At 54.1% G+C, this 23027-nt stretch overlaps 2 protein-coding genes across 2 annotated transcripts in view; one reads left to right on the forward strand and one right to left on the reverse strand.

The window, feature by feature from the left end:
- HJURP (Holliday junction recognition protein) overlaps positions 1 to 3876 on the forward strand; it is a 57572-nt gene extending 53696 nt beyond the window's left edge. The window contains exons 12-13 of the mRNA XM_069465365.1: positions 570 to 2143; positions 3826 to 3876. Of these exons, the coding sequence (XP_069321466.1) occupies positions 570 to 2143; positions 3826 to 3876 (1625 nt within the window). The remainder of the gene's footprint in view (positions 1 to 569; positions 2144 to 3825) is intronic.
- Positions 3877 to 8502: 4626 nt separating this feature from the next.
- MROH2A (maestro heat like repeat family member 2A) overlaps positions 8503 to 23027 on the reverse strand; it is a 45255-nt gene continuing 30730 nt past the window's right edge. The window contains exons 25-42 of the mRNA XM_069465800.1: positions 22859 to 22967; positions 21728 to 21823; positions 20951 to 21055; positions 19920 to 20043; positions 19285 to 19403; positions 18363 to 18515; positions 17805 to 17959; positions 15736 to 15895; positions 15467 to 15660; positions 15085 to 15222; positions 14441 to 14555; positions 12277 to 12426; positions 11994 to 12176; positions 11329 to 11484; positions 10255 to 10386; positions 9495 to 9597; positions 9113 to 9178; positions 8503 to 8624 (exon numbers count right to left, since the gene is read on the reverse strand). Coding sequence (XP_069321901.1) covers positions 8503 to 8624; positions 9113 to 9178; positions 9495 to 9597; positions 10255 to 10386; positions 11329 to 11484; positions 11994 to 12176; positions 12277 to 12426; positions 14441 to 14555; positions 15085 to 15222; positions 15467 to 15660; positions 15736 to 15895; positions 17805 to 17959; positions 18363 to 18515; positions 19285 to 19403; positions 19920 to 20043; positions 20951 to 21055; positions 21728 to 21823; positions 22859 to 22967 — 2380 coding nt within the window. The remainder of the gene's footprint in view (positions 8625 to 9112; positions 9179 to 9494; positions 9598 to 10254; positions 10387 to 11328; positions 11485 to 11993; positions 12177 to 12276; positions 12427 to 14440; positions 14556 to 15084; positions 15223 to 15466; positions 15661 to 15735; positions 15896 to 17804; positions 17960 to 18362; positions 18516 to 19284; positions 19404 to 19919; positions 20044 to 20950; positions 21056 to 21727; positions 21824 to 22858; positions 22968 to 23027) is intronic.

The following is a 23027-nucleotide window of genomic DNA, read 5'->3' on the forward strand; positions in this document are numbered from 1 at the left end:
CGGTGGGGAAGGAAGGCTCCTTTGGGAAGGTTGGATGGAGAGTAGAAATCAAATCATGATAGCTAAAGAGCCATCTCTAAGAAGAATCTATTCCTGGCCAGGCGCAGTGGCTCACGCCTGTAATCCTAGCACTCTGGGAGGCCGAGGCGGGTGGATCGCTCAAGGTCAGGAGTTTGAGATCAGCCTGAGCAAGAGCGAGACCTCGTCTCTACTAAAAATAGAAAGAAATTATCTAGCCAACTAAAATATATATAGAAAAAATTAGCCGGGTATGGTGGCACATGCCTGTAGTCCCAGCTACTCGGGAGGCTGAGGCGGTAGGATCCCTTAAGCCCAGGAGTTTGAGGTTGCAGTGAGCTAGGCTGACGCCATGGCACTCACTCTAGCCCAGGCAACAAAGCGAGACTCTGTCTCAAAAAAAAAGAAGACGAGTCTATTCCTAAATATTTGTGGAGTTTTTGTTTTACTTATTTATTTTTTTGTTGTATTGCTTAAGAAAACACAATCATGATCCACTCTAAGCTCTATGACCTGTGCATGTGGATGGCTTTGTTTATGTTTTTCCCCAGGAAACTGTGGTGGCGTCTCTGGAAAGAGTCCTGGGGACCCAGTTACACCAGCTTCATCTCCCAGACAATGGGACGCAACAGACATGGCCATAGTACCTAGAAATGACAGTCTCTCACTAACAAGGGCCAGTAGCAGCAGCTTCTTAAGCAGCCAGTCCTTTGTAGACGACGACATTTGCAACGTGACGATCAGTGACCTGTACGAGGGCATGCTGCACTCGATGAGCCGGCTGCTGAGCATGAAGCCATCAAGCATAATCTCCACCAAAACGTCCATCATGCAGAACTGGAACTCGAGGAGGAGGCACAGATGTAAGAGCAGGATGAACAAAACGTATTACAAAGGAGGCAGACATTCTCAGAGGAGCTCCACGGAGAGGTTTTTACCCTGCTCTGAGCCTGTGCGAGAGAAAGGAGTGTTAAGAGATTGCAAGAACTTACTAGATGTTTCTTGCTGTAAGACAGGTTTAAAATTGGAAAAAGCTTTTCTTGAAGTAAAACCCCAAATCCATAAGTCAGATCCGAGTTGGAAGGAGCTTAAAGTGACACCCCAGAAGTATTCCTCATTGAGTTATTTAGACCCCAATGGAACACATAGTCCTGATCAGGAAAATAGATTTATGACATTAAAATGGTTAATTTCTCCTGTAAAAAGGGTTTCCAGACCAAGAATACTACTGGGCTATGGAGGGAATCGTCATAGGGAGATTGAAATCAAATTCGATGAGCTCTATCGGGAATATTGCCTGACTCCCAGGAAACAGCCTCGCCTGACCGGCCTCCCTGACTCCTGGGCTGTGGACGTGTACAGAGGTGGTCCCACCAGCCCTGGTGGCCGTTGGGGCTTAGAAACCCACAGGCTGAGCTTCCCTTTCAACAAAGCAAAAGGAAAAAGGCTGAACGAGGCTTTTGAGACTGTGGGCAAAAGACCCACGGAGGTGAGTGGGTGCCTGCAATGGGGAGGGTCCTCTTTGTCACTCTCAAACACCAGCCCCACACCGAGCCCAGGTCGCTCTCAGCAGATGCCTGACCTTCATTCCCAAGGAAACAGTTCCGGAATGTTTAGCAAGTCAGTATTGCCCAGCAAAGCTGTTTCGGTACCAAGGATAGGACCTCTGGGCTCTGGAAGAAATCGTTATGATGAAATTAAAGAACAATTTGACAAGCTTCATCAAAAGTATTGCCCAAAATTGCCTGTGCAGGCGAAGGCACCTTTACGTATTGGAGCGTCTCCAGACAAAGCAAGTGGGGAAGTTCAGTGTCAAACAGACGACTTAGGAACATTCAGTCCAGACTCTCGTTTCCAGGGTTCCCCAAAGGCATTATTGTCTTCATCACCCCTGGGGTGCACGAAAAGTCTGCGTGGCCCAACTGCAGTTGTGGCTCATCCATCTGCCTGTGTCCCTTATGCTACCGGGGGGGACCTTCAGTCCCCTGCAAAAAGATGTAGGTTATCAGACCCCTGGGGGTGCGGACGCAGCGTCGATTCCTGGGATTCCTCAGGTTCGAGGGGCAGGGCCGCCCTCAGACCAGGAGAGCAGGGCAGCTCTTCGCAGCCCGACCCGGAAGAGAAGGTGCGTTTCTGTCTGTTGCGTGTGGTGTTTTCTGAGTGACCTCTCTGGGCAGAGCCTTTTTAGGGTGGGAATCTTTGTGCCACTTTTGAAGAATCTATACAGAATTCTTACACGAGTGTTAACTTTCCAAGTATTCTCCCAAATTCTTTTGGGAAGGCAGGCCCTTCCCTTCGGTCGTGGTCTCGAGTTGTTGGCCTGCCCACCCACACTCCTGTGCCCACTGGGCTTTTTCAGACCCAACCACAAGCCGGGGGACTTTCAGCTGCAGTTCAGTGAGCCCTGTGGTGTGAGGCCTTCCAGAAATCCCAGCCACTTCTGCGTGGCAGGCGCTTTGTGGAGGTTGCTTGGAGAGCCAAGATGTGTGTTCTATTTAAAAGCACCTCTCAGGATAACCGAATTGCTCAGCTGAAAGGGGCATTTCACTGAAAACAACTCCCCAGCCCAGAGAGGCGGCCCTGGCGTTTCCTGCAGCCTCCTGGCACAGCGGAACTCCTTTGATCCCTGTCCCTTGGCTGAACCTAAACCACTTTTTCTCAAACAGCCCCCACCTGCCCCTTTTACCATCATCCTGCCGCTGGGATTCTCTCTCATGCCTTTTCCCACCTGTCGCCTTGACCTGCTCACACTGCTCCGCTCGCTGCCTGCCGGCTCCGGGCCTCAGAGCATAGCCCTGTCTCCTGCCCTCAAGCCTCAGCCTGGGCCCTGCCCTCTCCCTGGGAAGTCCTGCCTTGCTGCCCGGTGCAAAGGCTCCCCTCGCATTTTTACCTGCTCAGCCTACAGGGATTTCTTCTCTTGGCCCAGCCACGTAGCAGGGACCCCAGCTTTACAGTGGAGAATGTGTGAGGTTGCATGTTGTGAAATCACGGTGCCCGGGAATGGGGGACTGGGCCGACAGCTCAGCCCTGAGTGGCCCAGTAGGGCCCTCCCAGCCCCCCTGGAATGTGATAGCAAGTCCTGTGACCATGGCCAGATGCCACTCAGTTTCATCTTAATCTACAATATAAACGCTTAGCCAGTTCCCCTACGTGTTTTCTCTTTCTGCTTTCCCTACTTAAATGATAAAATTTCATGCTTGAAGGTCCTGACTCGGGGAGGGGGGAGTTCGAGGAGGGGATGGGTGTATACCTACATGATGAGTGCACTGCGCACTGTCTGGGGAACGGACACTCCTGGAGCTCTGACTCGGAGGGATAGGTGGTACATGGGCAACGTACGTAACCTGAACTTCTGTACCCCCATAGTAAGCCGAAATAAAAAAAAAAAAAATTTTTTTTTCTTGAGGAAAGGGACCAGCCAACTCTTCACAAGCTGTGACTACCTAAGGAATTGTAGTGACTGACATCCCAGTGCTTTCTGTGTGCTGGGCTGTTTTGAGGCCTTATCTTAATCCCCGCACAAATTTGGTTAGACAGGTCTGTGGGTAGGCAGGCTCTCTATCCTTTTACAGAGAAGGAAGCACAGCTTAAGTCTCCCAAATTCACACAGGCAGTGCTGGGTTTTTAAACATTTCTTGGGGTATTTGCTTAATGTGGTGGCATTTTTTTTCTATAACGGGCACACAGATGTTTCCATGGCTGCAGTGGAATAAACAGAAAACCGTTGAGGTTTTGCCGAGTGGCGTTGGGAGTTCCAGTGGCATTTCACTGAAATTGTTTTGTCTTTTTTTTTTTTTTTTTTCCTAGAGAAATGAAGAACACTTTCAGGATGGAAGAGAAAATTGGTTTTTGTGCTAGGAAAATTCAAAGCTAAAAATCTCCAGCCAGGTTACGTTGGAACATTGTTTCTCTTTACTCTCGCCCTCTGTTTATGGTTTTCATTTTGTTTTATTTTGTTTTGTTTTTAATTCTCAAGACAATGTGAGAACTTGGTTGACTTATCTGTCCTGAAAGCAAATGTCAATGAAATCGGCTACATCAGAGATGACTCTGAGTATAGAAATTGTGCGAATAAATTGTGTGAATAAATGCTCTATTAAAATATTTCAGGTCATCCTTTGCAGGCCTGTTTTTCTCGTGTTTTCTTTCTTAAATTTAGACATATCCAAAAAATTCTCCCTTACATTTCCTATTTCATTAGAAAGTGTTTGCTTGTGAAACCTGAGTTTAAGCCCTGGATACAATGATCCTTGAAGGAAAATACAGCTGCTTCGTCTTTTAAATTCAGACCCGTGGGGAGCCCGTCTCCCCGCTATTAGGAGACAGCAGATTAAAACCTAATATGGGTTGAGCGTCCCTCATCTGAAATGCTTGAGACCAGAAGTGTTTTGAATTTTGTGGTTTTTCAGAATTTAGAATGTTTGCATATACCATTGACTCTTGATCAGCAAGGGTTGGAACAGAACAGGTCCGCTTAAATGCGGATTTTCTTCTGCCTTCACCACCGCTGAGACAGCAAGGCCAACCCCTCCTCTTCCTCTTCCTCAGCCTGCTCAACATGAAGACAATGAGGATGAAGATCTTTATGATGATCCACTCCCACGTAGTGAACAGTAAGTATATTTTTTCTTATGATTTTCTTAATAACATTTCTTTTCTCTAGCTTACTTTATTGTAAGAATACAGTACCTGACACATGCAACATACAAAATACGTGTTAATGGACTGTTTGTTATCAGTAAGGTTTCTGGTCAACAGTAGGCTATTAATAGTTGAGTTTTCGTGGAGTCAAAAGTTTTTGATGCATGGGGGTGATTGGGACTCCTCACCCCTGCATTGTTGAAGGGTCAGCTGTACATAATGAAATATCTTGCGGATGGGACCCAAGTCTAAAATATGACATTTATTTATGTTTTATATATACCTTATCACATAGCCTGAAGGTAATTTTAGGCAATATTTTTAATAATTTTGTACATAAAGCAAAGTTTTGACTGTAACTTTTCACGAGGTCAGGTATGAAATCTTCCACTTGTGGCATCATGTTGGTACTCAAAAAGTTTCAGATTTCAGATCTTTGGATTACAGATGTTCGACCCATATAATTCAGCCATAAAAAGTAACTCCTAACATCTTAATATGTTTAGATGAAAACATACTGTATTTAAGCCGTCCTGGTAGTTCCAAAACTCTCTTGCAGCCATACAGCATCTATGACACCTTGTGATTTTTAGTGGTGCCATTTATGATATGATATCACAGTGACTGTTTTTAATGAAATACTTCAAATATTCAGGCTGCAGTAACAAAACCCATGCTGGAGTAAATAGTTGTTAGTATAATGCTGTGTGTTTTGGATTTTTGTAAATGAAAGGTTAAGGAGAAGATTCAGTTATGCACTTCTATTCCCTCCTCCTCCGTAGGCGATTGCTGTCCCAATGTTGGTGTGCATCCCTACCACCCACGTCTTACGATGGGACCACATTACCTGTGTGTAGGAGTCTGCTCTGGCTACCATAACAAAAGGCCAGAGACTGGGTGGCTTAAGCAACACAGATTTATTTCCTCACAGTTCTGGAGGCTGGAGGTCTGAGATAGGGAGCCAGCACAGTTGGGGTTTGGTGAGGGCTCTCTCCCTGGCTTGCAGACAGCCGCCTTCTTGCTGTGTCCTCACTTAATGGAGGGAGAGAAAGAGCTCTCTGCTGTCTCTTGTAGGGGCTCTAATCCCATCATGAGGGCCCCACCGTCATGACCACACCTAAACCTAATCGCCTCCCAAAGGCTCCATCTCCAAATACCATCACCCTTGGGTTAGGGCTATACCGTGTGAATTTGAGGGACACAATTCAGTCCACAGCACCGTGGGTCAGTAAGGAAGGCACATGCTGCTTCCAGCTGAGAACCTGGCCAAGAGCCTTAGACCTCACAGGAGGCTCGTTTTCCCTCACAGAACAGGCTGGAGTGGACTGCTGGCTCAGGCTCGGCCAGGGCAGGGTGGCCCCTGCAAGTCTAGGCCTTTTCCTTGGCCTGCTGCTTCCTACGAAGTGCACAGCCCATCTTTTCCTTGTCATCAGGAAAACCATCATTCGTACCCAGGCGGCTTGTGTCTCTCCTTTCCCTCAAACCCAGCAGATTGTGCTGAGGTCTCGTTGGCTGGGCCAGGCCTAGCTACAGAAAGGCTGCAAAACAGTTTTGATCATCTAGGGGAAGAAGGTGAGGCAGAAGGAATTGGGCGAGGGTCTTAGCCAGTTTATAAGATCTGCAAGTAAAGGACCCATAAACTATATGCAGTATAGTCTCTATGTTTTTAACTTCCATATGAATCATTTAATACTGTATACCTTTGACAGGAGCTAACGCATGTGGGCTTCTCTCATTTTAAGCATTCTCTAGGCAGTTACTTCACTGTCCTGGGCATCTGGATAGAAACACATCACCCAGGATCCTTGTGCACAAGTATAAATTTATCTGAGGCACACACCTAGAAGCGAACTGGATTATGGGTAGGTGCATCTTTAATTTACCTGATAATGCCTAACTGCTTTCCCAAACAACTATTCCGCTGCAGTAAACCCAGCAATGTGAGACGTGCCACTTGCCCACATAGCTGGCAGCCTTTGAGCTACCGTGGGTGTGGAGTATGTTGCTTCATAATCTGCTTTCTCTTGATGACTTGAGATCGCATGTCTTCCTGGGATGCTGGTTTCTCCAGTGTCCTCTCAGGACACTGTTTCTGTTTGCCTCTTTGTTTCTTAATGTTTGGGGTATATTCTGGATCCTATCATATGAACCAATCCAGTTTCATGTAAGTTGCAAGTAACTGCTCCCATCTATGATTTGGCCTTTAACTTTATGGTATTTTATGTACCAAAGTTACATCTTAACGCAGTCAGTGCTAATGGTTTGAATGTAGTTTGTCTTGAAATTTAATTGCCAATGTAACAGGGTCAGGAGGTGGGGTCTAGTGGGAGGTGTTTGAGTCAAGGGGGAGGATCCCTCACGAATGCATTAATGCTGTCTCTAAGGAGTGCTCGCTCCCTCAGGACTGGATTAATGACTGTGGGAGCAGGTTTTTATGAAGCAAGGTTCCTCTCTGCTTGGTCGCTGCACATACCCACCTTTCCGCGCCTCCACCGGGCCTGGATATACCACGCAGCCCTTCCCAGAGGCTGAGCAGATGCAGGCGTCATGCTCTTGGACGTTCCAGCTACCAGAATCATGAAGTAAATACACCTTTCTTTATAAATCACCCAGCCTCAGGCATTCTGCTACAGCAATGCTAAATGGACTAAGACAAGCAGCTAGCTTAACCCTTTTTCTGGCATTTGTTACTTTCTAAAGAAAAACTACCTCACTCTTAGGATCAAAAATACCATATTGTCTCAAATGTTGTTTTTCACCTTTAGGTCTGTAAACCATCCAGAAATGTTTTTGCACAAGTGTGAAGGGAGAGCCAGTTATGTAGATACACGGCTCCATCTCCCCGTGCATGTGTTGGGCAGCACGTCCATCCCCACTGCGTCAGGGGTGTCCAAGCTCGTTTAGCAGCAACACGCTCCATCACTTGGCAGGAAATAACTTCACTATTTGTTCCATGGGAGCCTCAAAAAGGTTTGAAAACCACTATTCCAGAGAAGCCTTAAGCATGGATGGATGTTGCAACTGCTCAGCAACCCTCCGCTGTCGGCGGGACCCGTATAGTGACTGCCTTCAACAGTTGTAGTGGGAACAGCTTGGGAGTCCTGTTTTCGGCTGCTCGGGGACAACCAGCCTATCCTGCCTACGGCCTGAGTGTGGGAAACTTTCCCCGCACTCCCCTCGTCCCCCACATGTTTCTTGGAACCTCGGCCAGATTCCGTTCCAGGGGCCAAACATGCTTTGGTACTTTCAGGCCTCTATGGGAAGGGTGAGGGGCCTGGCATAAATGTCATGAGGCCCTCCTGGATTGTCCCCAGGGAGACGCACATTCTCCCCACCGTGCCACAACCACTTCCACCCTGGCTGTGGCCCTCCTGTCCCTCTGATGTGCCCTGGTCTGCTGGACAGATAGATGTCTACCTTTCCCTTTAAGAATGGGGTACCTGGGGGCCAGAGGGACAATAGGTCGCTCCCGCCCCTGGACTTGGCGCAGAGCCTGGCAGTGGGCACACTCAGCGTGTGTGGGACCAAAGTGCACGTGAAGACACAAAGCTAGTCTCCGGTCCTTTGGGCCCAGGGGCTGTCTGACACTCGCCAGGGCAGGGCGGGAATGAAGTGGCGCGTTAGGGCTGAAGTTCCCTTTGCCCGTGATCTAGGTTGTGGGATGTCACCTGCAGTCAGGACTCTGCACTCCAAATGGCAGCGGAGGTTTATTTCAATGGAAGGAAAGAAAGGGATACTGATTATTTTACAACAGTATTTTCCTTACAAATTAAAGAGGGTTTGCATCACTGTGGTAGGATTTGGCACTCTGAGAAGACAATTTGTATCTTACATTTGGCCTACCTAGGACATTCCTCCAGGTAAAGCCAAAAGCCAGTGCTGACTACAGCTATCCAAGACTTTGAGCGTCTCCAGGGCTGCCCTCCGGACCCCGGGATCCGTGTCCAGCTGTAGCTCCTGGAGAGCTGAGAATGAGCACAGAGAGGAGGAATCAGTCCCCCTGGTCAGGACCGCACACCCTGTGCCCTGGCATCGGCTGCAGGGCGGCTGACAGTGGCAAGGGACGGACTTGGAACCTCCTGTGTGAAGCCAGAAGACGGCAGTGGAGCTGTGTGATTTCCACACATCACAGACTCTCAAGGCTCCAGTGGCCACCCTAACTGACAGCAAGATACGCACAGCCTGACTGCAACATCGGGGCAGGAGCATTTCATAAACAGCTGTGAACGGGGGAAACAACGGGACGAGATGGGCCCCACCCATCAGCAGCTTCCTCCTGGACAGTCCTCCCCGGCGCATCCCTCCCTCTCTGTCCCGGTTACACCAGCCCCCGCCGCCCCAAGTTCCCACAAGAAAGATTAGTCTGGCTCTTCCCTCAGAGCAGTTTCACTAAGTTCCCTAAATGAATTTTGCTGAGTTGTGGACTCAGCATAATCGAGCCTCCACTACTTACAATTCCGTAATGCCGGAAAGTCCAGCTTTTTCAGATAATGTGTAGACATCTGCTTCATAATAATTCCTAAAATGACAGCCAGGGACATGCTTATCACATGAGTATTAGGTCAGCAGGCAAACCACTGTGTGCCCCTCCCTGCAACAGACTTAGTTTTGCCGTATGAGGACATCGGTTGGAGATTTTGCTGGGCCACGTCAGCAAGGAGGAAGCCTAGTTCTAAATCGGGCAGGTAGGAAGCCCCTCAGGACAAGAGCACAGTGCAGAGGTCAGCCCTGAGCACCGGGCCCAACTCTGCCACCTGTCTCCCTCCCCGTCCAGGACTGGGGTTGACCAGAAGGCTGTCACGGTCCACCCTGAGTCCAGAGACCTGTCTGCTTACCTGCCAAGTTGCAGGCAGCAATTCTGATCCTTGGCAAGTTATTTTTAACGTAGGCCATTGTTTCTAGCAAGAAGCTGTAGAGAACGGCAGGCTTTTTCTGAGTCTACAAAACACAAGTGACACACACAGCCTTGGAGGACGCGATCCTGGAGACAGGCTGTTCACCGAGAGTGTTCCCCTCTGTCTGACGCATCAGTTCCCTCGCAACTGGGAGAGTCTGCCCAGAGAGGGCAAGCGCGCAACCCAGCGTCACACAGCAGATTAGTAGCTATGCGGGTTAAGGACTCTTAGCCCCTGTTGCGTTTCTGTCAGACTCTAGAGGGGCTCTTGCATTTGTCCAGAACCTGTGCTGTCCAATGCAGTAGCCACTGGCCACATGTGGCCCTTAAGTATTTGAAGTGTGGCTAGTCTGAATTAAGTGTAAAATGCCTCCTGGATTTTGAAGACTACCAGAAAAACCCAAAATGTAAAATATCACAATAATAGTTTTTATACTGATTACATATTGAAATGATCATGTTTTAGTTATATTGGGTGAAATGAAATATTAAAATTAGTATCACCCCTTCCTCCTCTTCTGAATGTGGCTGCTAGAAAACTTAAGAGTAGACATGCAGCTTGCATTCTACTTCTGTTGGTCTCGACAGCTCCCACGTAGGAAGTAAAAGGAGTCACGAAAAAGAAATCTGTGGCAGCCTCAACCCTACGCTCCAGGCCAGAGTGTGGCCATGGGACGGGCTGGTCCCCGTCCACTTCTCACCAAGATGGAGCACATGGTTGTCTGGAAAACAGCCATCCTGTCGTCAGCACTGGCGTCACTTTGCCCCAAGGGGCTCTCCAGGGACTTCCAGCCCCAGAAGTGCACACACTGAAACATGGTAGCCATACAGGCCTGGGGGGACAAGGACACAGGACAGCAGAGAGGCGTCAGGCCCACCGGGCCAGGGTGGTTTGCACGAGGGGTGGGGCTGGCAAGAAGCCAGAGGGCAGCCCAGGAAGCACCCCACAAAGCAGAAGGGCGGGGCTGGTGGCTCCTGGGAGGGCACGTGGGATGGAGCCCCTGCCGCCTTGAACATGGGCTGTGTATCCATTGGTGAAAATCCCCCACCTAGAAACCTGCCGCCCTCAAGGCAGTGGGATTGAGGGCACTTGTCTTGTGCTGCAGAACTGGGGCCTAAGGCACCAGCTGAAAATGACATGGAGTTCCCCTCGTGTGGGGCCAGCTGCATCCCCAAGGCTTCCTAGGAGCGGGCAGAACTGCCCCAGCCTCAGCCACTTCCCCTGCACCCCCTCCCCAGTCTATGCAGGGAGAGAAGCAAGAACGGAGCCTGGGGTGGCAGGTTCCTGGTGTGCGGGCAGGGGCTAAATGAGGAGACTCGTCCTCTCTCCCTCTCCTACCTCCCACCCTACAGCAAGTGAGAAGCTGGGCCTTGGAGCGGGAGGAGAAGCCAGGCCTGCTCCCCTCCAGTACCCCTAACGGCCCCCAACCCGGGCCTGCCCCACGGGGAGTAAGGAGGGGACAAGACCAAGTCCTGATGCCCAAAAGTGAACAGCCAGTTGCAGAATCTGCTAGAAGAAAGGGGGGTTGCGTAGAAGATGCTGCAGGCAGTGACTGGAGCAGGAAGCCATGCCGCGTCCCCCCACGGAGCTGAGACGCCCTCTCCCCAGCCTGCGGAGAGATGGGGTCGGGGGGTGGCTGGGGTTGCAGCCCTGGGCTTTCGGAGAAGACTGAGTGGGGTGGATAAATGCCCGCAGCTAACAGAGCTAAAGGACCTGTCCCTTTGGGGGACAGAGGGCCCCAGCGTTGGGACAAAAAGACGAGAGTGCATCTTACTCGGGCCGTGCTGGAGCAGGGGTCCTGGCAGTGCAGCATGAGGGGGACCCAGGCCTTCTTCACCTCCCCTTTGAAGAAATGCTTCTTGGAAATCCGGACCATCTTTGCCAGCCTCCCAAAGAGGATGAAGGCTTTTAAACGCAGCAGCTCGCTTTCCTGCGGCCAAGATGTTACACAGGGGCTGACAGCAGGAAGCAAAAAGCCCAACAAAGCCCTCACCATTCTCCCAGGACCATTTCCAATGCCATGGCCCCCGCAGAGCCTGCTGGGTCATTGCATCAGGGCAGAGTCTCTCCTTTTGCAGGGCTGACAGTCTTTGAGGGACTCTAGCCTTGTGACAGTCTCTTCTTGGGTGAGGGCTTGTGTGGAACATGAACACACCCCCTGCCCAGCAGAGGCCGGCAGGTCGTAGGTGCCCAGGGAGTATCTGTGGGCTGCAAGGAGTGAAACGGGCAAGCTTTTCCCTCCTGGCAGGGCTGGGGGGCCCACGAGCCCTCGGACCCCACAGCACTGATTCTCTGGAACGTAGACCAGCCAGCTGATGTACGGGCACCAGGCAGGAGCCGCAGAGCCCACTCTGCCCCGGAGCCCGTCTTCTCACTGGGGGGTGAGAAGTGCTCGCTCCCTCCCTGAGCAAGCTGAGGGACGCTCTAAGCGGGACTCACATTGTCGAAGAAGACCCTGCACTGCTCGGAGATGCTGTCGAAAGAGGCCCCCACGTCCCCTTCTCGGAGCTCAGTCAGGATCTTGGCCAGGGCCTCCATGCCCTCAGCAGTCACGCTGGTGCTCGCGGGCCCCTGCAGGGAGCCCAGGCACTTCTCCAGCAGGAGCTTCCGGTACTGCTTCACCTGGGGGACACGGCAGCCCTGACTCAACTCAACCCTGGCTCCCGCCAGCAGAGGACCCGCGGGACCCCAGCTCTGGGGACCTCAGGGCCTGGTGAGGTACCTTCCTGGGGGCCCCCAGGGCCATGTTGCCGAGCGCTCGCAGGGACAGCACCCGCAGGGCCTCGTCCTCGTCCGGCTCCGTGCCCTTCTCCAGCGCCAGCACCGCCGGCTTCAGCAGCTTCTCCTGGTGCAGGATCGGGTCGCTCATGAGCTGGGAGGAGAAGTTCGACAGTTACCCCGGCGGAGGCCCACTTCCCTGCATCAAGGCCTGCGATGCACAGCCAGTACTCTGAGCGGGACGGGAGGGTCGCAAGTGCCTCCGTTTGCTTACTTGTAACAAGGGGATGACACTAGTGCCTGCCTCGGGGTCGTTGTGGGGATTCAGTGAGGGACTGTGGGGGGGAAGGCTGGATAAGTGTTACCTGTCCAGACACATAGATTCGTTTCCCCTTTATTTCTTCAGTTAACAAGGCAGAGCGGCTGCCAAGCACCGGAGCCAGGCCCACCCGTGTCTGAACAGAAATGCACAGGGAGCATGAATTTCTGTCACTCGGGAGAGTCAACACGGGCCTAGTACTCAAAGTCCCAAGGCCACAGGCCGATGGAGACCCCCTGGCTCGCATGTGCACCTGCGTGTGTATGCATGCCTGTGTGTACATGCTTGTGTATGCATGCATGTGTGCATGTGTGCATATGCATGTATGCGTTTACATGCATGTGTGTGCATACATGTGTGTGTGTATATGTGTGTGTGTGCACACACACATGAGCCCCTCAGTGTGTTTTAAGGAGTCCTAAAAAGAAAGCTAAACACCAAGTGGGTGAGTCTGGCAGCGAGAGGAGATGTGAGTCTACTGACCGTTGCCGTGTCCAGTTCCTTAAACCCCATCGGGCACGGCTGCTCTGAACCCCAAGCGCCCTGTCTCCTCCTCCCCCCGCTCCAGCCAGTCCTGGACAACAACATCGGCAGCGGCTTCCTGCAGCACTTCCTTCATTTAGACATTTACTGAGCACCTACTAAGGAGGCAGAGCGGTGAGTAAAACTATCACACCTCACTTGAAATGCCCTTCAGGATAAAGTCCAAACTTCTTCGCATGAGTTTAAAAAATCCTTTATAATACAGTCATATCAACTTTTGAAGGATTTAAATAACTTGCTTCTCAAAAGCTGAACCTCATTTTTAGACAGTGCTCACCACGAAGCCCAGCAATGCTTGTATTATCTCATTTAATTCTCACCAACGCCCTGTAAAGCAGGTACCGCTGTCCCCAGTCTGGCAGATGTGGAAGTCGAAGCACAGAGACACCAAGTCCCTGATCCCCGGCTGCCCAGCTGCTGAGCGGAGGAGCAGGACCCTGACCTGGCCCTCGAATGCCAGCACCTGGGCCTGGCCACCGAGAGCTCCAAACCCAGACACATCAAATGGGGCCTCTCCATCCCACCTTCGATGGGAGGGTTCACAGAGGTGGCAGGAGCACAGGGAGGAGCCCGAGGACATGAGGTGGTGGCTTGGCGGGCACGGCCCAGGTTGCCTCGCACTGGGCCAGGAGATTTTGTACAGCCCACAGCCAAGGATCATTTTTGCATTTTTAAATGATGGGGGAAAAAATCCAAAGAACATTTCATGACACATGAAAATTATGCGAAGTTTAAATTACAGTGTCCATCGGGAGGGTTTGATCGGAACCTGGCCATGCCCACTGGTGTCTGTATCGTCCATGGCTGCTCTTGGCCACAAAGTCAAAAAAGGTTTAATTACTATGTTGCCCTTCACAGAAAAAGTTTGCCAACCCCTGTCCTGGGCTGCTGCTTGGTTCCTGCGGCATGTCGGGCGTCATTTCCCTGGGGACGCTCTCAACGCTCCAGCGGTAGGACAGGGTAGCCAGGCCCACCATCCCAGCGGGCGGAGACCCTCGGCTCTCAGAGTCCTGCTGCGGCAGCCTGCCCCAGTGACGGCCAGGTGCCCTCCGCTGGGCCCCCGGGTTGCTGGCACCTGCCATGTCACACAGCAGCTGGCTGCCGGGCTCCAGGGCACAGGCCGTGCCTCAGCCTCTCTTCCCCGCAGTGCCCGGCCCTGCACTGCTCTTGTGATGGGTGAATGAAGGGGAAGGTGAGCGAACGAACACACCAAGGCGGGGAGCCGGCCTGCCCCCGACGCCGGTGCCCGGAGATGGGCCATCCCCAGAGGAGCCCAGGGATCCCACACCCTCGCCCGTCGCCTCACTTCCACACAGATGGCCGTGCTGCTGACGCGGCAGCTCAGGACCTGCGAGTCCATGCCCCTGAGCACCAGCTCCGACAGCCTCTGCCTGTAGCCCTCCACGTGCCGCATGCACAGCCTGTGCGGGAAGACGGGGCCGCCGGTCAGGGGAGACCCGGCTCCTGCCTGACGTCGGGCAGAGCTGCCCTGGGGCTGGTGCGGGCCGGCGAGGTGACCGGGGCAGATCTCCTAACACCTCTGGGCCTCTCCTTCCTCGCCCAAAGGGCTTGGTCAGGTGGTCATCAAAGTACTTAATCTCCATCTACTTTTTATAAAAGGGACCCAAGAATGAGGGCTGCTCGAGAGATCTGGACCCAGGAAGCAAGTCCCCACCCTGGCCCTGCTCAAAGCTCCGCGTGGCCTCCTCTCTCTGACCTCTCACCCTCTGCTCTGGGCAGGAAGAGTTGGAATAGAAGATTCCCGCTGTCTTGCACGCCACCCACGGTCTGGGACATGGGTTGACCAGCATGGCAGTTCCCCAGAAATGGAACATTCCACCAGGACTGAACTGTACCTTTCAGTCCCCCAAGGAGGAGACTGGAGGCCCTTTTGTCCCCAGGGAGGTGCCTCTCAGGTCCCACAGCCACCCTGTGAGAGCTGGGCCCCACCTGGCCAGCCGGCTCACGCCCTCCAGGAAAGACCCGCCATCCTCCAGGAGGGCCCACACGGCCTGCTCCTCCAGGGCGTGCGCCAGCCGCTCACTGCCAATTCTCTTGCACAAGAGCTGCATGGACTTGATTGTGATCCTGGAAGAAGGTGGGAGCTTGTGACTCGATGCCGGCTGGGAACGCACGGCCAGGGAGGCTGGCCTGGAGGCCGCCGCGCTGTGAGGCCAGGTCCCAGCACCTGCAGAGCCTAGTCCAAGGGGCTGAGGGTGCAGTCCCAGGAGAGAGTGGGTCTGCAAGCTCTGAAAACCACGCTGTGCTGGACATGTGCTGGACACCCTGCTGCCGGGCCCCCTCCCGCCTGCCCACCCGCCCTCGAGAGCACCTCTGCGGGTTCAGCTCCTCGGGCAGGGGCCCTGTGTGGACCAGCCTCCACGTCTTCAGGACGGGCGAGGCGGCCTCCGGGGCGTGGCTGCTGGCAAGCTGCAGCAGGAGGGTGTAGAGCAGTTCGGGGAGGAGGCCCAGGAGCGTGTCCTCCTGGTCCATCTTCTGGATGAGAAGGTGGGTGGTGCACAAGGCCTGCAGAGAGAGGCAGGTGCTGGGGCTCCTGCCCAGAGACCCCCGAGGAGCCCCAGGGTCTGCCCTGCGGCTCACCATCAAAGGGTCCACCGCGGCCAGGCGCCAGACGTCAGCCTTGGAGGTGGCATTCACCCGGGAGGTGAACCGCGACTGCAGCCGGCTCATCAGGCCGTGGAGCATGGTCCAGGCAAAGGACACGTTCTCAGCCACGGCCACCCACACCTCCGTCAGGTGGCTAACCAAAGCAGGGCACAAGGACTGTGAGCTTCCTGGCAGGCAAGAATCCCTCGCGATGTGTCGGCAGCCCCCTGAGTAGGGGTTGAAGACTGGGGGCTGAATCTCAGGGAGGTGGAGGGAGCCGCCAAAGTTTGGGTAATTAGCACCCAGGCCCCTGACTCCACACTCAACCCCCTTTCTCTGCACGGGCTCAGAGTCCCACGGCCCCGAGGAAGGCCCAGCTCCCCTGCTGGGCGACCTCGGAGGGCCCCTCCGGCCATCTGATGACTTTGTGGACATGTCCAATATGTCCCCAAGTGCCCAGCTTGTGTCAGGCTGCACTAGGCAGCTTGCTGATGTTACATCACCTAATCCTCCCTTCCATCTCCGAGGAAGATGTTTTTATCTCCATACCCCACAAAAGAGGAAACTGAAGCGTGCAGAGCTTAGGCAACCTGCCGGATTGGGACTGGAAACAGCTTGGCCGATCCCCAAGTCCGAGCCCAAGGCCCTGACGAGAAGGGACATGCCCAGGAGAGGAGCAGAGGCCAGAGAGGTGAGGATCTGGCAAGTTCTAAAGGGCTAAGGTGATGAGGCTAACAAGTCTAAATACAATTTAACAAGGTCAATGTGACAAAGAGCTGAATCTACAAAACCAAATCACAAGTGCAGGTGAGTCTGGGGTGGCAGGAAGATGTGTCCGGGGCCCTAGTTGTAGGAATCAAGTGGAGAGGTGGGTCCAGTGCGCTCATAGCACCAAGTAAAGAAGCCACAGGGGTGCAAGGAAACAGGGAAGCGGGGGGCCTCAGGCCTGCCATGGCAAGAAACAATTCTACCAACCACCTGCTGGAAGAGGACCTGGGCTCTGAATGCAGCCCGGCTGACATCTTGATTGCATCTTGTAAACCCTGAACAGAAGGCCAGCTGGGCCACACCCAGACTCCTGCCCCCGGGAAGCCGCAAGATCATACACGGATGGTAACTTGTTACTTGGCAATAGCTAACCAATACAGGTGTTGGGGAACTAAGTGAACGCCAGTGTGACGTGGCCACCAAGCATGCCAGCCTCACCCAGGGCTGCCCCAAACACTGCCCCTCACCCCCACCAGCACTGCCTCAAGAGCCACCGACCCTCATTCCATCACGAAAGCCACACTGCCCTCTCACCTGGACCCGCCACAGGGCTGCCCTTGCGAGGAGCAGCCCCATGGGCAGCCAGCGCTGCGTTTCTGGGGGGTCAGCCCTCGTGGCTCTGGGTCCAAGGCCCATGTTTGAAACTCTCTTTTCCTTGTTCACCGCCTCTCGGTGTGACACCTGCCTAATCTCCCTGCCCTAGCACAGGCTCGACTACTCTGGGGACGACTACCCACCTCTTTGTGGGCCCTGCACATTTGGGGAGACCCTCCCTGGCTGCCTGTGTGATGCTGCAGCACACACAGGAGTTGGCGCTATTTGCAGAAAGAGGGGGCTGCTCTCTGCTTTACTCGCGACCGCCTGAGGGGCTGCAGGTTGGGCATTTCTTTCTTGGAAACTTGGGCAGGTCACTGGCCCTCTCAGGACACATTTTGAAAGGAGTGGGGACAGACCGGAGGCTTGCTCAGGCCTTGGGAGCCACGTGCTGGAAAGGGCTGCCATGGGGGATGCTGGATGTCACAGAACTGTCCCGGGAGGAGACCAGGGCACATGAGAAGCTATGGGATCCAGATTCCAGCTCCGAATGATGAGGCTGTAAAAGTCTGGGCTTGGGATCAGTGGTTCGTCAGAGGCTGGAACCTCCTACAGGACATATAGGTGCAGGGTTTTGACCTGCCGCGGGGCGGGGCAAGGTACTGCCCAAGGCCCCTGGCTTCCAGGACCTGTTGGGGTGCTGAGCTGGGCATGGTCTGAGCTGCGCAGGAGGCCGGGACGGCCTCCCCCGGGGCGCTCACCTCTCCATGGGCAGGGGCTGCCTCAGGAGCGACGTGAGGACGGTGTCCTGGTGGTAGTGTGCCAGCAGGAGGATGCCCTCGATGAGCAGGCGCCGCACCTCCGGCTGATCCACACCTGGCAGGTGCACCAGGATGGCACCCAGGATCTCGGGCACCTGGGGCGGGGGTGTGGCATCACGAGGCAGCCTGGGTCCCCCTAGGCCTCCTTCTCCCACTCCATGGCAGCCCCTCCTCTGGGGACTCTTGTCCAATCAGACAAAGGACCGATCAAACTGCCGACACCCTCTCCAGCGCACCCTGTGCCTGCTTCCTCACACTCATTTATCAGGCCTTCTGCATGGGAGGCGCGTACTCCGGGAAAGAGCCGCAGGCCTCCAGACCACTGTCCACGTACTGACCAGGTGACCCCCAACACATTTCTTCCTTGTTCTAGAACTCTATTTACTCCTCCTCTTTGGCAACCAGAGGTTTAGGGCAGGCACTCTCAGCGGGTGCAGGCAGCGTGCACCAAGCAGCCCAGCCCCACCCCAGGTGGCCCTGCCCACGTGGCTCTGCCACCTTGTCCTCCAGATCCTTGACTCGCATCTGGAGGAAGGCGCCCATCCAGGTGACAGAGGCCTTGTCATGCTGCAGGTCCATGGCCCCGATGTTCTCACAGAGCTTCTGGATGAGCGACACCACCTCGTCGCAGTTAAACTCCATGCAGACCACCTAGGAGCAGAGCAGGCTGATCTGGGGTCTGCAAACCAAGTCTAGGGCTGACTCCCCTGCCCCATGTGACCACTGCACCCCATCCTCTCCTGCCCAGCTCGCAGCCCCAGCCCAGGCCCCCATCCTCTCTTAGACCCTGGCTGCAGCTTCCTCCAGGCACCAGCCCCTCTGCTGTCCACAGGTCTGCTCAGACCCCACTCCTCTACTTCCAGGGTCCTCCTGCCAGCCCCTGCAGGCTCAGCCAGCTTTCCCAGGCCTCTGGGGTGCATCCCAACCTCTCCACTTCTCATCACCTGCACCCCAACCCTGCACAAGAAGCTCCACCTCAAAATCCGCCATCCTCACTCTGCTGCCCTGCAGCCCTGACGCCCCCCGCCTCATCCTGCTGCTCCGCAGCCCCCTTGGTCCTGAGGCAGAAGGGATGTTGCCCCCCTGAATTCCTGAGCCCCCTGTTCTGGCAGCTCTGAGCACTTCCACTCATCACTGTGTCATTAGCGAGCCTGTGTCCAACAGCCTGTGAGAGACTGTCCAGATGGTTCCGGTGGCCCCTCCACACTCGGTGTAGCACAATGCAGGGAGGGGGAGCAGACAGCGGGGCATGTGCCAGAGGGCACAGTGGGGACCGGACACACTGCAGCCCGTTTCAATACAGATGGCAGGAGTCGGACCAAAGGCCATGGACGCGGTGAGCCTGGGAGGCCCCGCCCCCAAGAGATGGCCCAGGCCCCTGAGACCAGCCCACGGCCCATGCAGGCTTCCCAACTGTCACCTTGGCGATTCTTGAGGATGCACAGAAAATCTTCTCCAAGTCCGTGCCCCGGAGGTCCTCCTTACATTTCTCAAGCTCCTTCTCCTTGGCAGTGCTCCACAGGGAGCAGGTCTGGCTTGCTGTTGGGAATAGTTTCACACATGACCCGCAGGGACAAAGGGCCTGGCCACGGCCACTTTGCGGCAAACTCCTGCCCTGGCTTTGCGAGCCTGAGCCACCCTGCAGCATGCAGACATCCCCTCCCTCTGGGCTTTGCTGTCATCGTTCTTTCTGCGCAGCAGGCCTCTGCCCGCACCACCTCTACACACAGCTCAGATGCCTGTCCTCCCTTCAGCTCAGCTCTGGCCAGTTCTTCCACGTCCTTGGAATCTGTGAGCTGACCTTCTCCCAGGGGGTCCTCTTAGTGCCCAGCACATGCTCTCAGCAAGTCAATCTGGACTAATGAGCTTCTCTTTTCAGAAGCTTTCGTGGCCTCCTGGTGCGCTCTCCCTGCTCTGCCCTCTCTGTCGGTCACCCTTGTCTGTCTCCGTGCACAGAACGTCAGGCTTCCCTGCAGGGCAGCCGCAGCCAACACCCCTGGTGTGAGCCGCCCTCCCTCCCAGGAAGGCTGGCCCTCGTGCCCTGCCCCTCCGTACCGTGAAGGTCTAGCAGGGCAGACAGGACATTAGTTGAGGCTACACGGGTTCTTCGGTGGGTGTCACAGGTGCACGGAGCGATGAGTCCGACCATTGTGCCAAACTGCCCCAGCTTCAGGGGGATCTGAGGGACAGGACACCTCGGGGCTCACACCTCTGTGCCCTCAGGCACACTCAGGGGCAGCATAAATGGCCACTAGGGAGTGTGAACGCTGCTCTGCAAACACCGTCTGGGGCGGGCAGGCTGCCACCATCCGCCTCCCGACCACGAGTCCACCTCCCAGCCCCACAGCTGGGCCCCTGGAGGCCAATCGGCCAGGGTCCGAGGGTCCAGGACCAGCCCTGAGCCAGCTTTGCCCTGCTCGTAGCTCTGAGCCCGGGTGTGGCTGTTCCTGTCATGGGGCCCTGGGTTCAAATCAGGGTTTCCCCACCCACTGGCTGAGTGGCCGAGGCGGGGTGCCTCTCCCCTCAGCCCCTCATGTTCCCTGTCTGTACAGTGGAGATAATAGTGGCGCCTCCCCTTTCGGGGAATGTTGTACGAATCAGATCAGAGAGGGTAGGCGACACACTCAGTGTTGCCCAGCACTGGTCTTGGCCCTGCTGAGCTCTGCTGAACCCTCACCATGCACCTCCCCCCGCCCTGGACACCGTCGTCCTGCCCTTAGCCTCCTGAGGACAAGGCAGTCAAAGAGTATGGAGCCATCACGTGGAGGAAAGGAAGTGTGACCAAGCCATGTAAGACAGTTAATCAATAAAACACTACATTGTTCTGGATTTCGTGATGTTAGTGCTACCTGTCAAGCTTTGTAAATTTGTGATTTTATACTGATTTGCTTTCTCATTCTAAGTAAATATCCATTTTCCTAACCAATATGGTAGTCATCATTGCGTATTCTTTTTCTTACAAAGGGCCCTCACCACTGCATAAACCTCGGGCCCCACAACACCTGGACCCACACCTAGCCACATCCCATCCTTTCCCTCCATGGCTGCCAGAGCAGCAGGCTGCGGTTGGGCGCCCCTACACTCACACAGACTCCAGTGCTTTGGGCATAGATCTTCAAGAGATGGAGATGGAGCTTCATGGCCTTCTCCCTCTCCCATTCTTTGTCTGACAAGATCCACTTCTCCAGGAGCTAAGGGTAGAGCCCAGAACACAGAAGCAGGCATGAAAATCCTGGGGCCAGCCCTTTCCTGGCTAGCTTTTGCCCTCCTCTTTCCTCCTACTCAGAGTCTGACTCTCAATGTTTCTGTGTCTAGAAACTTCTGGTTTTCTCCCCAGCCCCACACTCACCTCCTGCTGTGCAGCCCAGCTCCCAACAGGCCCCCGACCAATACCAGTCCGTGGCCTGGGAGTTGGGGATTGCACCTCTAAAGTACATTATTGGGATGGTCAGTGAAATGTGAATACAGGCCGTAGATTTTAATACAGCCGTGAATCAATGTTAGGTTTCCTGAGTATGATCATCGTACTGTTGCTATACAAGAGAATGTTCTTGTTCGTGATGTCTACAACTCACTTTTCATGGTTCAAAAGATGTGTGTGTGGAGTGAGAGAGACAAAGGGGAAGACAAGAGAAAGAAAATCTGACAAAATACTAAGAATTGTGAATCTTCACGAAGAGTACTGCTGTACTATCCTTGCAACTTTTCAGCAAGTTTGGAATTTTTATCAAAATAAAATTGCTAAAGCAATATTTCATGCATCCCTGTTTCCCATGGTCTGGCCCTCAGACTAGCTCCCGGGAGGAGTGGCCAACCCTGGCTCCTGCCACCGTCCCCGCCACCCACCCTGGCAGGCAACTCACATGCACCATCTCCTGCAGCCCCCTGGGGTCCAGCTGCCTCTGCAGGAGGTGCCCCATCAGCCGCTCCAGGGCGCTGCGGGCGTCCACGTGCAGAGTCTGCAGCCAAGAGCGAGAGCTGGGCGGCAAGGAGGGGCACACACAGCCACCCTCTCTGCGGGGGCCCAGGCCAGTGGGGAGAACCAAGGTGGTGTGACAGTCACCCCCATCTTCTGTTCAGTCTGAGTTCTTTACACGCATCTTCTCGTGTGAAGCCCAAGACAACCACTCGAGAGGAATCCACTTTGTAAAGGAGGAAACTGAACTCCTAGAGCCCAGTTCACCCGACTCCTCACCCAGGCCCAGGCCCTTGAGACAGAAGTGGCTGCCTGTCCACAAAAGAGTCCTTCTCCTCTTCCAGAGGGTCCTTGGGAAACCACCAAGTAGGCAGGAACTACACTTCCCAGGACCCCTTGCACAGGGCGAGCCACATGACTGTGTCTGGCCAATGGCATTCCAGGATTTCTCTCCCATCTGTCCAGGCAGGATATAATACCCCCAGGATCCTGAACAACTGTAGGCAGGAGCTCCACCCGACCCCTGCTGACAGCTAGACTTTACTTGGATGAGAAATAAGGCTGGGTGCAGTGGAGTGGCTCACGCCTGTAATCCTAGTAATTTGGGAGGCCAAGGCAGGAGTATCATTTAAGCACAGGAGTTCAAGACCAGCCTGGGCAATATAGCAAGATCCTGTCTCCAGAAAAAACAGAAAAATTAGCTGGGAGTGGTGATGCACTCCTGTAGTCCTAGCTACTCAGGAGGCTGAGGCAGGAGGGTCACTTGAGCCCAAGAGATTGAGGTTGCTGTGAGCTGTGACGACACCACCGCACCCTAGCCTGGGCCACAGACTGAGACCCTGTCTCAGAAAAAAGTGGGGAGGAATAAATGTTATCTTATCTTGCTAAACCACTGAGATTTCGGGGCTCATCTGTCACAGCAGCTAGCATCACCTTACACTCACTAATAGCGCCTGCTCCACCTTGCTGCCTCCAACCTCTTGAGAGTGGTTCAGGAAGGTGGACTCTTGGCACTGCCCATGTCAGCGTAAACTTCAAGGTGCTGACCTAGAAAAGGAGGTGGCCCAGAGGAACCTACCGTAATGGACTCGTTGTCCTCTCTTGGGGGCTGGAGAGAAATTACAGAATGTAAACTGATATCCATCAGCTCACTGCTTTCCTCTGTGGAGTAGAAAGGCTTCAGCTTGCTGGGAAAGAAGCAGTGAAAAGAGGAGTGGTCAGGGTGCTGAGCCCATGCAACCCCACTG

This window comes from Eulemur rufifrons, chromosome 1 (assembly GCF_041146395.1).
Source record: "Eulemur rufifrons isolate Redbay chromosome 1, OSU_ERuf_1, whole genome shotgun sequence".
Classification (NCBI taxonomy): domain Eukaryota; kingdom Metazoa; phylum Chordata; class Mammalia; order Primates; family Lemuridae; genus Eulemur; species Eulemur rufifrons.